We start from the raw sequence: 16,374 nt of genomic DNA, 5'->3' as shown, positions 1-16,374 counted from the left end.
ACTGGGCATGGCGGCTCCATATCTTTGGCGAATGCATTCATGCATTTCTATTGGGAGCAGTAGAGGAAGAGCCGGGTGATAGAACATACGTGCGCTAGCATCAGAAGCTGCTGGCAAACAGTTTCCTGATGTCCTTATGAGTTCCTTTTGTACCCCACCCCCGCACCCCCGAGAGGGAGTCTTGCTCTGTCACCCAGGCTCGACTGCAGTGGCATGATCTTGGCTCACTGTAAGCTCTGCCTCCCAGGCTCAAGTGATTCTCCTGCCTCAGCCTCCCGAGTAGTTCAAATTAGAGGGGCAGGCCACCACACCCGGCTAATTTTTGTATTCTTAGTAGAGATGAGGTTTCACCATGTTGGTGCAGCTGGTGTTGAAATCCTGACCTTGAGATCCACCCGTCTCAGCCTCCCAAAATGCTGGGATTACAGGTGTGAGCCACTGTGCCCAGCCCAATTTTTTTTTTTTTTTTTGAGAGGGAGTCTCACTCTGTCACCCAGGCTGGAGTGAACTGGCATGAGCTCAGCTCACTGCAACCTCTGTCTCACAGGTTCAAGCAATTTTCCTGCCTCAGCCTCCCAAGTAGCTGGGATTACAGGTGCCCACTGCCACACCTAGCTTATTTTTTGTGTTTTTAGTAGAGATGGGGTTTTACCATGTTGGCCAGGCTGGTCTCAAACTCCTGACTTCAAGTGATCCACCAACCTTGGCCTCCCAAAGTGATGGGATGACAGGCATGAGCCACCGCACCCAGCCTTTTTTTTTTTTTTTTGAGACAGAGTCTCGGTCTCTCACCCAGGCTGGAATCCAGTGATGTAATCTTGGCTCACTGCAACCTCTACCTCCCAGGTTCAAGCTATTCTCCTATTTCAGCCTCTTGAGTAACTGGGATTGCAGGCGTCCACTACCACATCCAGCTAATTTTTGTGTTTTTAGTAGAGACGGGGTTTCACAATGTAGACCAGGCTGGTCTCGAACTCCTGACCTCAGGTGATCCACCCGCCTTTGCCTCCCGAACTGCTAGCATCACAGGTGTGAGGCACCACACCAGGCCCAAAAATAAAACATAAAAATAAAAAACATATATATATGGTTTGGTTTTTTTTTTTGAAACAGAGCGTTGCTCTGTTGCCAGGCTGGAGTGTAGTGGCGCGATCTCGGCTCACTGCAACCTCCTCCTCCCGGGTTCAAGCAATTCTCCTGCCTCAGCCTCCCGAGTAGCTGGGACTACAGGCGTGCGCCACCATGCCCAGCTAATTTTTGTATATTTTTTTAGTAGAGACAGGGTTTCTCCATGTTGGCCAGGATGGTCTTGATCTCTTGACCTCGTGATCCACCTGCCTTGGCCTCCCAAAGTGCTGGGATTACAGGCACGAGCCACCGCGCCCAGACATACATGGGTTCTTTAGTCCTCAGGCAAAGGCCTTGGGGAAACGGAATCTCTCTCTGACTTCCTGCCCTTCTTTCCCCACCCCAGGCAGGACTGTGATTGGGAGCCCAAAGACCTCATTCCAGAGAGGGTCATGTCCCCCGCCCTGGAGGAAGGAAAGCTGAACACAGACCAGGAGGAATCCGGACAGACAGGCCCCACCGGGTTCCCCAGTCCGTCTACTAGTATGAGATCTCACAAATTTTAGGCGCGATCACATTTCTTCATGATTGTGAATCATGCCTATTTATTGAAACCACCATTAAAACCCAAAAGGACGCCAGGTGGGGAAGCTCCCAACCGCCCCGCCTGGTGGGGATACGAGCTCCAACCTGAGTCCCAGCTACTCCGGAGGCTGAGGCAGGAGAACTGCAAGAACCCGGGAGGCAGAGGTTGCAGTGAGCCGAGATCGCACCACTGCCCTCCAGCCTGGGTGGCAGAGCAATATTCCATCTCAAAAAAAAAAAAAAATTAGCTGGGCGTGGTGGCGAGTGCCTGTCATCCCAACTACTCAGGAGGCTGAGGCAGGAGAATCGCTGGAACCCAGGAGGTGGAGGTTTTTAGTGAGCCGACGTGTCACCACTGAGCTCCAGCCTGGGCAACAGAATGAGACTCCGCCTCAAAACAAAAAGAAAGGAAGGGGCTCGGGGAGCTTCCAGAGAGCTGTACATGAAGACAGAAGGGGGAATGAGAACTCCTCCGCCTTCCAGGAGGGCGGCACACCTGAAGTCCACAGGGACCGAAGCTCCTGCCCGCAGATTCCTTGCAGACCTCACCATATGTGGCTGTTCATCTGGCAGTTTATTCGTGTCCTTTTGAATATCCTTCTCTTTTTCTGTTGTTGTTGTTTTCATAACAGAGATGAACTCTTGCCATGGTGCTCTGGCTGGTCTTGGACTCCTGAGCTCAAGTGATCCCCCTGCCTCGGCCTCCCAGGGTGCTGGGGTAACAGGCACGCGTCACAGCACCCATCCTTAAAATAGCCTTCTTGGCCGGGCGTGGTGACTCACGCCTGTAATCCAAACACTTTGGAGGCCAAGACGGGCGGATCACTTGAGGTCAGGAGTTCAAGACCAGCCTGACCAACATGGTGAAACCCTGTCTTTATAAAAGAAAAAAAATAATATATTTAAAAAAAATAGCCGGCCGGGCGCGGTGGCTCACGCCTGTAATCCCAGCACTTTGGGAGGCCGAGGCGGGTGGATCACGAGGTCAAGAGATCAAGACCATCCTGGTCAACATGGTGAAACCCCGTCTCTACTAAAAATACAAAAAATTAGCTGGGCATGGTGGCGCGTGCCTGTAATCCCAGCTACTCAGGAGGCTGAGGCAGGAGAATTGCCTGAACCCAGGAGGAGGAGGTTGCGGTGAGCTGAGATCGCTCCATTGCACTCCAGCCTGGGTAACAAGAGTGAAACTCCGTCTCAAAAAAAAAAAAAAAAAAAAAAAATAGACTTCTTAGGGCCTGGCGCGGTGGCTCAGACCTGTATTCCCACCAATTTGGGAGGCCCAGACAGGCAGATCACTTGAGATCAGGAGTTGGAGACAAGTCTGGCCAACATGATGAAAGCCCATCTCTATAAAAAAAATACAAAAATTAGCCAGCCTTAGTGGCGTATCACCGTAGTCCCAGCTACTGGGATGACCGAGGCGGGAGGATCGCTTGAAACCAGGAGGCAGAGGCTGCAGTGAGTGGAGGTGACACCATTGCACTCCAGGTGGGCACACAGTGAGACCCTGTTTCAAAAAAAAAAAAAAAGAAAGAAATTCTTCTTAGGCTGGATGCAGTGACTCACACCTGTAATCCCAACCACTTTGGGAGGCCAAGCACTTGAGGTCAGGAGTTCAATACCAGCCTGGCCAGAGAGCCAAGATCAGCCTGGGTGACAGAGGGACACTCTGTCTCAAAAAAAAAAACAAACAAAGGAGCCTGGCTCGGTGGCTCATGCCTGTAATCCCAGCACCTTGGGAGGCCAAGGCAGGCAGATCACGTGGTCAGGAGATTCAGACCATCCTGGCTAACGCAGTGAAACCCCGCCTCTATTAAAAATAAACAAAACAAAACAAAACTAGCCGCGCATGGTGGCATGTGGTTCCAACCACTAAAGAGACAGGGGCAGGAGAGTCGCTCGAACCCAGGACGCAGAGGTTGCAGTGAGCCAAGATCACGCCATTGCACTCCAGCCTGGGCAACGAGAGTGAGACTACATCTCAAAAAAATAAAAGAGGCCGGGAGCAGTGGCTCAAGCCTGTAATCCCAGCACTTTGGGAGGCCGAGGCCGGCGGATCATGAGGTCAAGAGATGAAGACCATCCTGGGCAATGAGGTGAAACCCCATCTCTACTAAAAATACAAAAATTAGCTGGGCGTGGTGGTGCGCGCCTGTAGTCCCAGCTACTTAGGAGGCTGAGGCAGGAGAATTGCTTGAACCCAGGAGGCGGAGGTTGCAGTGAGCCAAGATTGTGCCACTGTACTCCAGCCTGGCGCCTGGTGACAGAGTGAGACTCTGTCTCAAAAAGTAGATAAATAAATAAATAACAACCAGCCTGGCCAACATGGTGAAACCCCGTCTTTAATAATTACTGAAATAATCCACCCATAATTAACTGCCAGCCTGCACAAAGTCCAATATGCTTTATCTTTTTTTTTTTTTTTGAGACGGAGTTTCGCTCTTGTTACCCAGGCTGGAGTGCAATGGCGCGATCTCGGCTCACCGCAACCTCCGCCTCCTGGGTTCAAGCAATTCTCCTGCCTGAGCCTCCTGAGTAGCTGGGATTACAGGCACGCGCCACCGTGCCCAGCTAATTTTTTGTATTTTTAGTAGAGACGGGGTTTCACCATGTCGACCAGGATGGTCTCGATTTCTTGACCTCGTGATCCACCCGCCTCGGCCTCCCAAAGTGCTGGGATTACATGCGTGAACCACCACGCCTGGCCCTATTCTTTATCTTTTTATGAGACAGAGTCTGCAGCCTCTGCCTTTTGGGTTCATGTGATCCTCCCACCTCAGCTTCCTGAGTAGCTGGGATCTAAGGCACCTGCCACCAGATGGAGCTAATTTTTGTTTGTGTGTTTATGTATTTATTTATTTATTTATTTATTTGAGACAGAGTGCAGTAGCACGATCTCAGCTCACTGCAACCTCTGCCTCCCAGGTTTAAGCGATTTTCCTGCCTCAGGCTTCCAAGTAGCTGAGATTATAGACACCTGCCACCACGCTCAGCTAATTTTTGTATTTTTAGTAGAGACAGGGTTTCACCATATCGGCCAGGCTGGTCTCCATCTTCTGACCTCAGGTGATCGACCTGCCTCAGCTTCCCAAAGTGCTGGGATTACAAGCATGAGCCAATTTTTGTATTTTTAGTGGAGACAGGTTTCGCTGTGTTGCCCAGGCTGGTCTTGAACTCCTAGGCTCAAGGCATCCACAGGCAAAGTCACAAGGAAAAGTGGTCAATAAAAAGTTAGTAGCTAGGGGTTAAAAAAAAGTTAGTAAAGGCAGGGCACAGTGGCTCACGCCTATAATCCCAGCACTTTGGGAGGCCAAGGCAGGTGGATCACGAGGTCAGGAGTTTGAGACCAGCCTGGCCAAAGTGGTGAAACCTGGTCTCTATTAAAAATACACAAATTAGCTGGGCGTGGTGGCAGGTGCCTATAATCCCAGCTACTTGGGAGTAGCTGAGGCAGGAAAGTCACTTGAACCTGGGAGGTGGAGGTTGCAGTGAGCTGAGATCTCCCCCTTGCACTCCAGCCTGGGCAACAGGAGCAAAACTCCTTCTTTTTTTTTTTTTTTTTTGAGACGGAGTTTTGCTCTTGTTATCCAGGCTGAAGTGCAATGGCGCAATCTCAGCTCACCGCAACCTCCGCCTCCTGGGTTCAGGCAATTCTCCTGCCTCAGCCTCCTGAGTAGCTGGGATTACAGGCACGTGCCACCATGCCCGGCTATTTTTTTTTTTTTTTTTTTTTTTTTTTTTTTTTTGAGACAGAGTCTTGCTCTATCGCCAGGCTGGAGTGCAGTGGCGCGATCCCAGCTCACTGCAACTTCCATTTTCCGATTTCAAGCAATTCTCCTTTCTCAGCCTCCCGAGTAGCTGGGACTACTACAGGCACACACCACCACGCCAGGCTAATTTTTTGTACTTTTAGTAGAGACGAGGTTTCACCATGTTGGCCAGGATGGTCTCGATCTCTTGACCTCGTGATCCGCCCGCCTCGGCCTCCCAAAGTGCTGGGATTACAGGCGTGAGCCACCGCGCCCGGCCTAATTTTTTGTATTTTTAGTAGAGACGGGGTTTCACCATGTTGACCAGGATGGTCTCGATCTCTTGACCTCGTGATCCACCCGCCTCGGTCTCCCAAAGTGCTGGGATTACAGGCGTGAGGCACCGCGTCCGGCCCGAAAGGTTTGTTTTTTTTTTTAAAGAGAGCGCTGATTTTTTGATCCCTGGGAGTTCATGGGCTGGCTGCAACCTCTGGGGCAGACAGCAGAGGGCAGTGCTCTCCAGGCTCAAACAGCAGGAGGCTTCTCTCTGGAATGATCCTAGCCTGGAGCCCTGAGCTCTGGCACCTGGCAGGAGGTCAGGACATCTGTCATCAGTCCCAGCTCCAGCCCGAATCAGTTCCCTTGTCCCCAAATGATCCATCCTTTCATCTATCCATCCACCTCTCCATCCACCCAGCCACATACCAAATCATCCATTCATACATATATGCATCAACCCACCTACAATCCATCGATCCACCAACCCACTCATCCATCCATCCACCCACTCATCCATCTACCCATCCATCCATCCACACACCCATCCATCCACGCACCTATCCATCCACCCACCCATCCATCCACCCATCCGTCCATCCACGCACCCGTCCATCCACCCACCCGTCCATCCACGCACCCGTCCATCCACGCACCCGTCCATCCACGCACCCGTCCATCCACGCACCCGTCCATCCACACACCCATCCATCCACCCACCCATCCATCTACCCATTCATCCATCCACACACCCGTCCATCCACGCACCCGTCCATCCACACACCCATCCATCCACCCACCCATCCATCTACCCATTCATCCATCCACGCACTCATCCATCCACACATCTGTCCATCCACCCACCAATCAACATTTGTTGAAAAAGAAACAAAAAGCCACTTGTTCATCCATGCATCCACCTATCCATTCACCCATCCACCTATTCACTCACCTACTAATCCATCCATTTATCCATTCATCCATCCATCCGTCCATCGTCCGTCTGTCTATGCATCCACCCATCAACGTTTGTTGAAAGAAACAAACAGGCCGGGCGCGGTGGCTCACGCCTATAATTCCAGCACTTCCGGAAGGTTTTTGTTTTTGTTTTGTTTTTTTTTTTTAAAGACGAGGTTTCACCATGTTGGTCAGGCTGGTCTTGAATTCCCGACCTCAGGTGATCCACCCGCCTTGGCCTCCAAAGTGCTTGGATTACAGGTGTGAGCCACCACACCCGGCCTAATCCCAGCACTTTGGGAGGCCGAGGCGGGCGGATCACGAGGTCAAGAGATCGACACCATCCTGGCCAATATGGTGAAACCACATCTTAAAAAAAAAACAAACCCACTAACCCATCCATCCATCCATCCATCCTCCCACCCACCCACCCATCCACTTATCCACCTATCCACTCACCCACTCATTCATCCACTCAAACACTAACCCATCCATCCATCCATCCATCCATCCACCTACCCACCCATCCACTTATCCACCTACCCACTCACCCACTCATTCATCCACTCAAACACTAACCCATCCATCCATCCATCCATCCATTCATCCATACATCCACCTATCCATCCACCCACTAACCTATCTATCCAACCATCCATCCACCCATCCACCCACCCATCCATCCACTTATCCAGCCACACACTAACCCATCCATCCATCCACCTATCCACCCACCCACTAACCTATCCATCCATCCATCCATCCATCCATCCACCCACCCATCCACCACCCACTCATTAATCCACCCAAACACTAACCCATCCATCCATCCACCTATCCACCCACCCACTAACCTATCCATCCATCCATCCATCCATCCATCCACCCACCCATCCACCACCCACTCATTAATCCACCCAAACACTAACCCATCCATCCACCTATCCAGCCACACACTAACCCATCCATCCACCCCCCCACCCACGCACCCATCCACCTATCCATCACCCATTCAGTCATCCACCGAAACACTAACCCATCCATCCACCCACCCATCCATCCACCTATCCACCACCCACTAACCCATCCATCCATCCACCCACCCATGCACCCATCCACCTATCCACCACCCACTCATTCATCCATCCAAACACTAACCCATCCATCCACCCACCTATCCATCCACCTATCCAGCCACACACTAACCCATCCATCCAGCCACCCATCCACGCACCCATCCACCTATCCATCCACCCAAACACTAACCCATCCATCCACCCATTCATCCACCCATCAACAGCATTTGTTGAAAAAAAAAATCCACCTGCCCATCCATCCCCATCCAGCCGTGCACACACCCATCCACCCACCAACCCACCCATCCCCCCATCTATCCTTCCACTCATCCACTCATCCATTCATCAACATACTAAGTATCTACTGTGTGCCACTTTGGCAAGGAGCAGGAATGGAGAACAAAGCTGTAGGCAGGAGAAGGATTGGGGAAAAGTGGTCCAGGTAGACGGCAGGACAAAGGGAAGACTTTGCTCAAGTTTGTCCTGTGGAGGAGCAGAGAGGAGACTGGCAGGGCGTGGTGGCTTATGTCTGTAGTCCCAGCTACTCCGGAGGCTACTACTCTTGGTGGGGATGGAGGAAGTTGAGCTTGGTGGGTTGATAAGAGCCAAATCAGACATAATTTTACAGAAGCATTCATTTAACAACTATGGTGTATCCCAAAAGTGTTCTTTTTTTTCCCCTCAACTGCTCAGCAAAAAGAAATTTTTTTTTTTTTTTAAAAGACAGGGTTTCACCATGTTGGCCAGGCTGGTCTTGAACTCCCAACCTCAGGTGATCCACCCGCCTTTGCATCTCAAAGTGCTGAGATTACAGGCATGAGCCACCACGCCCGGCCAAAAAAACTTTTTTTGTTTAAGATGGAGTCTCACTCTGTTGCCCAGGCTGGAGTACAGTGGTGGGATCTCGTCTCACTGCAACCTCTGGCTCCTGGATTTAAGCGATTCTCCTGCCTCAGCCTCCAAAGTAGCTGGGATTACAGGTGCGCCCGCCACTACACCTGGCTTATTTATTTATTTATATTTTTAATTAAATTAATTAATTTGTTTGTTTGTTTTTTTATTTTGAAAAGGAGTCTTGCTCTCTCACCAGGCTGGAGTGCACTGGCGCGATCTCGGCTCACTGCAACCTCCGCCTCCTGTGTTCAGGCAATTCTCCTGCCTCAGCCTCCCCAGTAGCTGGGACTACAGGCGTGGACCACCACGCCCAGCTAATTTTTTTTTTTTTTTTTTTGAGACGGAGTTTCGCTCTTGTTACCCAGGCTGGAGTGCAATGGCGCGATCTCGGCTCATCGCAACCTCAGCCTCCTGGGTTCAGGCAATTCTCCTGCCTCAGCCTCCTGAGTAGCTGGGACTGCAGGCACGCACCACCGTGCCTGGCTAATTTTTTGTATTTTTAGTAGAGATGCGGTTTCACCATGTTGACCAGGATGGTCTCGATCTCTTGATCTCGTGATCCACCCGCCTCGGCCTCCCAAAGTGCTGGGATTACAGGCGTGAGCCACCGCGCCCGGCAATTTTGTATTTTTATTAGAGATGGGTGTTTCCATGTTGGCTAGGATAATCTCGATCTCTTGACCTCGTGATCTGCCCGCCTCGGCTTCCCAAAGTGCTGGGATTACAGGCATGAGCCACTGCACCTGGTCGACTATTTTTTTTTTTTTCTTTTTTAAGATGGAGTCTTGCTCTGTCCCCAAGGCTGGAGTACAGTGACATAACCTCGGCTCACTGCAACTTTCACCTCCTGGGTTCAAGTGATTCTTCTTCCTCAGCCTCCCATGTAGCTGGGATTACAGGCATGTGCCACCACGCCCAGCTAGGTTTCGTATTTTTAGTTGAGATGGTGTTTCACCCTATTGGCCAGGCTGCTCTTGAACTCCTGACTTCATGATCTGCCCGCCTTGGCCTCCCACAATGCTGGAATTACAGGCGTGTGCCACCACGCCCGGCCTTGTTTTTTGTTTTTGTTTTTTTTAGAGACAGGGTCTTGCTCTGTTGCCCAGATGGTAGTGCAATGGCACCACTGTAAGTCACTGCAGCCTCAACTCCTGGGCTCAAGCAGGGGCCCAGCTAATTTTTTTTTTTTTTTTTTTTTTTTGAGATAGTCTTGCTCTGTCGCCAGGTAGCAGGCAGGAGTGCAGTGGCGCGATCTCGGCTCACTACGACCTTAACCTCCTGGGTTCAAGCAATTCTCCTGCCTCAGCCTCCTGAGTAGCTGGGACTACAGGCATGCAACCACCATGCCCAGCTAATTTTTGTATTTTTTAGTAGTGAGGGGGTGTAAGGTCTGTTCTCATCGAGTTTAAAGTGAAGAAACTGAGGCCAGCACAACATCTGATGCGAAGGAATTTATTCAGGCTCCCAGAACAGATTCCACAATCTGACAGGAGGGGCTGGAGAAGTCGCATAGACGCCTCTCAGACAGGGGGTTTTATAGGGAGTGAAACAGCTCGATTGGTTGTGGGAGAGCAGGACTGCTATTGGGTAAGTTACAAGCCTTTACCTAGGACTTGGCTTGTTGTTGGTTGGAATTACTCGGCTGCTATTGGTCGTTAGGACTTGGCTGCTATTGGTTGTTAAGACTCGGCTGCTATTGGTTATTAAGACTTGGCTGCTATTGGTTGTTAAGACGCTAGGGTTACCACGCCTTGTTTGCATACTGGGCTCTTTTAAGGGAAGGTCAGGCTGTGTGAGCATGGGAGAAGGGAAAAAGCCTGAGCATGTCTGAGCTTGCCTGAGTTCATCTGGGCTTGTCCGAGCTTTTGAAAAGAAGTGTGGGGGGGTCTAAGTCCGTGCTCCCAGTGAGGCAACCGGCCTTACAGGGGGTTTCACCATTTTGGCCAGGATGGTTTCGATCTCTTGACCTCATGATCTGCCCACCTCGGCCTCCCAAAGTGCTGGGATGACAGGCATGAGCCACCACACCTGGCCAATTTTTATTTTATTTTATTTTATTTTTTGAAACAGAGTCTCACTCTGTCACCCGGGCTGGAGGGCAGTGGTGCAATCTTGGCTCACTGCAGCCTCCGCCTCCCTGGTTCAAGCGATTCTCCTGCCTCAGCCTCCTGAGTAGCCACCACCGCACCCAGAATGAACCATAATTTCTTTTTTTTTTTTTTTTTTGAGACGGAGTTTTGCTCTTGTTACCCAGGCTGGAGTGCAATGGCGTGATTTCGGCTCACCGCAACCTCCGCCTCCCGGGTTCAGGCAATTCTCCTGCCTCAGCCTCCTGAGTAGCTGGGATTACAGGCACGCGCCACCATGCCCGGCTAATTTTTTGTATTTTTAGTAGAGACGGGTTTTCACCATGTTGACCAGGATGGTCTTGATCTTTTGACCTTGTGATCCACTCGCTTCAGCCTCCCAAAGTGCTGGGATTACAGGTGTGAGCCACCGCGCCTGGCTAGGCTGGTCTTGAACTCCGGACCTCAGGTGATCTGCCCGCCTTGGCCTCCAAGGTGCTTGGATTACAAGCGTGAGCCACCATGCCCGGCCTATATATATTTTTTGAGTCAGAGCCTCACTCTGTCGCCCAGGCTGGAGTGCAGTGAGGCGACCTCGGCTCACTCTGTCCGCCGCCTCCCGAGTTCAAGCAATTATCCTGCCTCAGCCCCCTGAGTAGCTGGGACTACAGGCATCTGCCACCACGCCTGGCTAATTTTTTGTATCTTTAGTGGAGACGGTTTCACCATGTTGGCCAGGCTGGTCTCGAACTCCTGACCTCGTGATCTGCCCACCTCGGCCTCCCAAAGTACTGGGATTACAGGCCTGAGCCACTGTAACAGGCAAAAAAAATCCTGTGGTTTAAAACTGTCGCCGCAAAAGTCACAGGATGATGTAAGTCTGTCACAAGCTGACAGACCGTCTCTGTGCTTGTTACAAGCTGATAAATGACCTCAGTGCTGAAACTCCCTCACGCCCCCTCACCCAATGTCAACTCTTCGTCTTTGTCTTTTTTTTGAGATGGAGTCTTGCTCTGTGGCCAGGCTGGAGTGCAGTGGCGCGATATCGGCTCACTGCAACCTTCGCCTCCCTGGTTCAAGCAGGCAACCTTCGCCTCCCTGGTTCAAGCAGGTGAAACTCCGTCTCTACTGAAAATACAAAAAATTAGTCGGACATGGTGGTGGCCACCTGTAAGCCCAGCTGCTCGGGAGGCTGAGGCGGGAGAATTGCTTCAACCAGGGAGGCGGAGTGGCCGATATCTCGCCAATGCACTCCAGCCTGGCCACAGAGCAAGACTCTGTCTCAAAACAAAACAAAAACGGGCGGTTTACATGGGGTGAGAGGGGCGTGAGGGAGTTTCAGCACTGAGGTCATCTAACAGCTTGTAACAAGCATAGAGACGGTTTGTCAGCTTGTGACAGACTCAAACCATCCTGTGACTTTTGTGATGGCAGTTTTAAAAAAAACAGGGCTTTGGCCCGGTGCGGTGACTCAGGTCTGTAATCTCAGTACTTTGGGAGGCTGAGGTGGGAGGATCAAGAGGTCAGGAGTTAGAGACCAGTCTGGCCAACATGGCAAAACCACGTCTCTACTAAAAATACAAAAAATTAGCTGGGCGTACTAGCGCGCGTCTGTAATCCCAGCTACTCGGGAGGCTGAGGCAGGAGAATCGCTTGAACTGGGGAGGTGGAGGTTGCAGTGAGCCGAGATTATGCCACTGCACTCCCACCTGGGAGATAAGAGTGAGACTCTGCCCAAAAAAAAAAAAAAAAAAAAAAAGCCAGTCTTAGTGGCTCATGCCACTTTGGGAGGCTGAGGAGGGCAGATCATGAGGTCAGGAGTTCGAGACTGGCCTGGCCAACATGGGGAAACTCTGTCTCTACTAAAAATACAAAAAATTAGCTGGGTGTGGGCTGGGCGCGGTGGCTCACGCCTATAATCCCAGCACTTTGGGAGGCTGAGGCCGGTGGATAACGAGGTCAAGAGATCGAGACCATTCTGGTCAACAAGGTGAAACCTCGTCTCTACTAAAAAATACAAAAATTAGCCAGGCATGGTGGCGCACGCCTGTGGTCACAGCTACTCAGGAGGCTGAGGCAGAAGAATCGCCTGAACCTAGGAGGCGGAGGTTGCGGTGAGCCGAGATTGCACCACTGCACTCCAGCCTGGTGACAGAGCAAGACTCCGTCTCAAAAAAAAAAAAAAATTAGCTGAGTGTGGTGGCAGGTGCCTGGAATCCCAGCTACTCGGGAGGCTGAGGCAGAAGAATCGCCTGAACCCAGGAGGCGGAGGTTGCAGTGAGCCGAGATGGCACCACCGCACTCCTGCCTGGGAGACAAGAGCGAGACTCTGCCTAAAAAAAACGAAAAAAACAGATTTTACAGGTATGTGTAAAACAGGAATTTACAAGTATGTGTAACAAACAGTTGTTTTCTGTGACCTCCCCGAGCTGCCCTGGTGGCTGTAATCAGGCTTTGCTTAATGGGACCATGTGTGGCTGCCTTGCTGCGGCTGCTGGATAAGGAGGGTTGAGGACTGCCGCTGCAGAGCATGCGGAGCAGGGGGCTGGTGTCAGCCTGCTCGGAGGGGGTTTTCTGAGGCAGCTTGTCCCGAACACTGACTGTAAGCAATTTCCCGGTCTTAGCCTCCCAAAATGTTGGGATTACAGGCGTGAGCCACCCCGCCCCGGCTAGGACATTGTTTTGAACTAAGCTCCTGCATTAGGGCCCCACAACCCAGATTAAAAGTCAGAATGCGCCCTGAGGCTCCGGGTCACTGTGAAAGGAACAGAAAATCCTTTATTTTCACTCTGGCAAGAGGAAAACATTAAGCTGAGAGCCGAGTCCTGCAAGAAGCTGCCTTTTCTTTCCTTCCTGAGCCCATCGCTCCAGTTAAGAGGTTACACATCTCCACAGGTAGCTTACTCCATGCTCACCTAATCTTACATAAAGTGCCGATCTACTGAGTGCCAGAGGAAAACCTAACTGACCATACCCTGCCTGCTTCCTGTCTCTTGTAACCCGTGGATGACGACACCCTCCCTCTTTCCCCTTAGCCCACTTTTCCCATGTTAAATATTGAAGCCCTAGGAGAGACTCGGGGGCTCCTGCCTGTAATCCCCACACTTCTGGAGGCTTTGGTGGGTGGATCACCTGAGGTCGGGAATTCAAGAGCAGCCTGGCCAACATGGTGAAACCCTATCTCTACTAACACAAACACACAGGCTGGGTGCGGTGGCTCACACCTGTGATCCCAGAACTCTGGGAGGCCGAGGCGGGCTGATCACAAGGTCAGGAGTTTGAGACCAGCCTGGCCAACATGGTGAAACGACACTACTAAAAATTCAAAAATTAGCTGCGTGTGGTGGCACCTCTAATCCCAGCTACTCAGGAGGCTGAGGCAGGAGAATCGCTTGAACCTGGGAGGCAGAAGTTGCAATGAGCCAAAATTAGCCACATGCTTGGCTAATTTTGTATTTTTTAGTAGAGACGGGGGTTTCACCATGTTGGTCAGGCTGGTTTCGAACTCCTGACCTCAGGTAATCCGCCCGCCTTGGCCTCCCGAAGTGCTGAGATTATAGGCATGAACCACTGAGCCCGGCCCCATCTGTATTTTTTTTAAAGGCTGGGCATGGTGGGTCACTCTTTTAATCCAAGCACTTTGGGAGGCTGAGGTGGGCAGATTGCTTTAGGCCAAAAGTTCGAGACTAGCCTGGCCAATTTGGCGGAACCTTGTCTCTACTAAAAATACAAAAATTACCTAGGCGTGGTGGTGCATGCCTATAATCCCAGCTTCTTGGGAGGCTGAGGCATGAAAATTGCTTAAATCCAGGACACAGAGCTTGCAGTGAGCTAAGATAGTGCCACTGCACTCCAGCCTGGGTGACAGAGCAAGACTCTGTCTCAATGAAAAAAAAAAAAAAGGCCAGGTGAGGTGGCTCACGCCTGTAATCCCAGCACTTCGGGAAGCCAAGGTGGACAGATCACCTGAGGTCGGGAGTTAGAGACCAGCCTGACCAGCATGGAGAAACCTTGTCTTTACTAAAAATATAAAAAATTAGCCAGGTATGGTGGCACATACCTGTAATCTCAGCTACTCAGGAGGCTGAGGCAGGAGAATTGCTTGAACCCAGGAGGTGAAGGTTGCAGTGACCGGAGATCACACCATTGCACTCACTGTAGCCTGGGCAACCAAAGCGAAACTCCATTTCAAAAAAAAAAAGTAATCTTTTTTTTTTTTTTTTTTTTTTTTCACTCGTTACCCAGGCTGGAGTGCAATGGCGCGATCTCGGCTCACCGCAACCTCCGCCTCCTGGGTTCAGGCGATTCTCCTGCCTCAGCCTCCTGAGTAGCTGGGATTACAGGCACGCGCCACCATGCCCAGCTAATTTTTTTTTTTTTGTATTAGTAGAGACGGGGTTTCACCATGTTGACCAGGATGGTCTCGATCTCTTGACCTCGTGATCTACCCGCCTCGGCCTCCCAAAGTGCTGGGATTACAGGCTTGAGCCACCGCGCCCGGCCAAAAAAAGTAATCTTTACCGGGTGCAGTGGCTGACACCTGTAATCCCAGCACTTTGGGAGGCTGAGGCAGGCGGATCACAAGGTCAGGAGTTCGAGACCAGGCTGGCCAATATGGTGAAACCCTATCTCTACTAAAAATACAAAAAAATTAGCTGGGCGTAGTGGTACATGCCTGTAATCCCAGCTACTCGGGAGGCTGAGGTAGGAGAATTGCTTGAACCCGGGAGGCAGAGCTTGCAGTGAGTTGAGATCGTGCCACTGCACTCCAGCCAGCTTGGGTGACAGAGTGAGACTCTGTCTCCAGAAAACAAAACAAAAGTCATCTTTGGATAGATTAAGGCTTGCTTCAGATGGTTTTCGGTTTATATCACGAAATCCAAACTCAGTTTTATCTTGTCTTCCCTAGAAATCAGGAGACTGGTAACAGCCAAATTTCCTGAACAGTCCAGTTTCAACAGGCATGATAATAACGGGGTTTCTGGGCCGGGCGCAGCGGCTCACGCCTGTCATCCCAGCACTTGGGAAGTCAAGGTGGGCAGATCACCTGAGGTCGGGAGTTCGAGACCAGCCTGACCAACATGGAGAAACCCCACCTCTATTAAAAATACAGTGCCGGGCGTGGCGGCTCACGTCTGACATCCTAGCACTTGGGAAGTCAAGGTGGGCGGATCACCTGAGGTCGGGAGTTCAAGACCAGCCTGACCAACATGGTGAAACCCTGTCTTAAAAATAAATAAATAAATAAATAAATAAATAAATAAATAAAGGGGTTTCTGGGCCGGGCGTGGCGGCTCACGTCTGTAATCCCAGCACTTGGGAAGTCAAGGCAGGCAGATCACCTGAGGTCAGGAGTTTGAGACCAGCATGACCAACATGGAGAAATCCCACCTATATTAAAAATACAAAATTAGAGAGTAGGCCGTGCATTCCGTTCCAAGGCCTCTGTGTGCCCACGGAGTAGCCATCATGAGCAAGGCTCACACTCCTGAGTTGAAAAAATTTATGGACAAGAAGTTATCATTGAAATTAAATGGTGGCAGACATGTCCAAGGAATATTGAGGGGATTTGATCCCTTTATGAATCTTGTGATAGATGAATGTGTGGATATAGCGACTAGTGAACGACAGAACAACATTGGAATGGTGGTAATACGAGGAAACAGTATCATCACGTTAGAAGCCTTGGAACAAGTATAA

The 16,374-nt window shown here is 50.8% G+C and overlaps 1 protein-coding gene across 1 annotated transcript; it reads left to right on the top strand.

Annotated features, from left to right (window-relative positions):
* The first annotated feature begins 16,143 nt into the window (after nucleotides 1-16,143).
* LOC135272694 (small nuclear ribonucleoprotein G-like) lies at nucleotides 16,144-16,374 on the top strand. Its single transcript, XM_064371236.1, has one exon. It carries the CDS (start codon nucleotides 16,144-16,146, stop codon nucleotides 16,372-16,374), a length of 231 nt encoding a protein of 76 aa, XP_064227306.1.

This window comes from Aotus nancymaae, unplaced genomic scaffold (genome assembly GCF_030222135.1).
Source record: "Aotus nancymaae isolate 86718 unplaced genomic scaffold, 86718_ANA_hifiasm-v0.15.2.pri h1tg000124l, whole genome shotgun sequence".
Taxonomy (NCBI): Eukaryota; Metazoa; Chordata; class Mammalia; order Primates; family Aotidae; genus Aotus; species Aotus nancymaae.
Note: the sequence above shows the minus strand (reverse complement) of the source record. Positions and strands in the feature narration are given on the sequence as shown.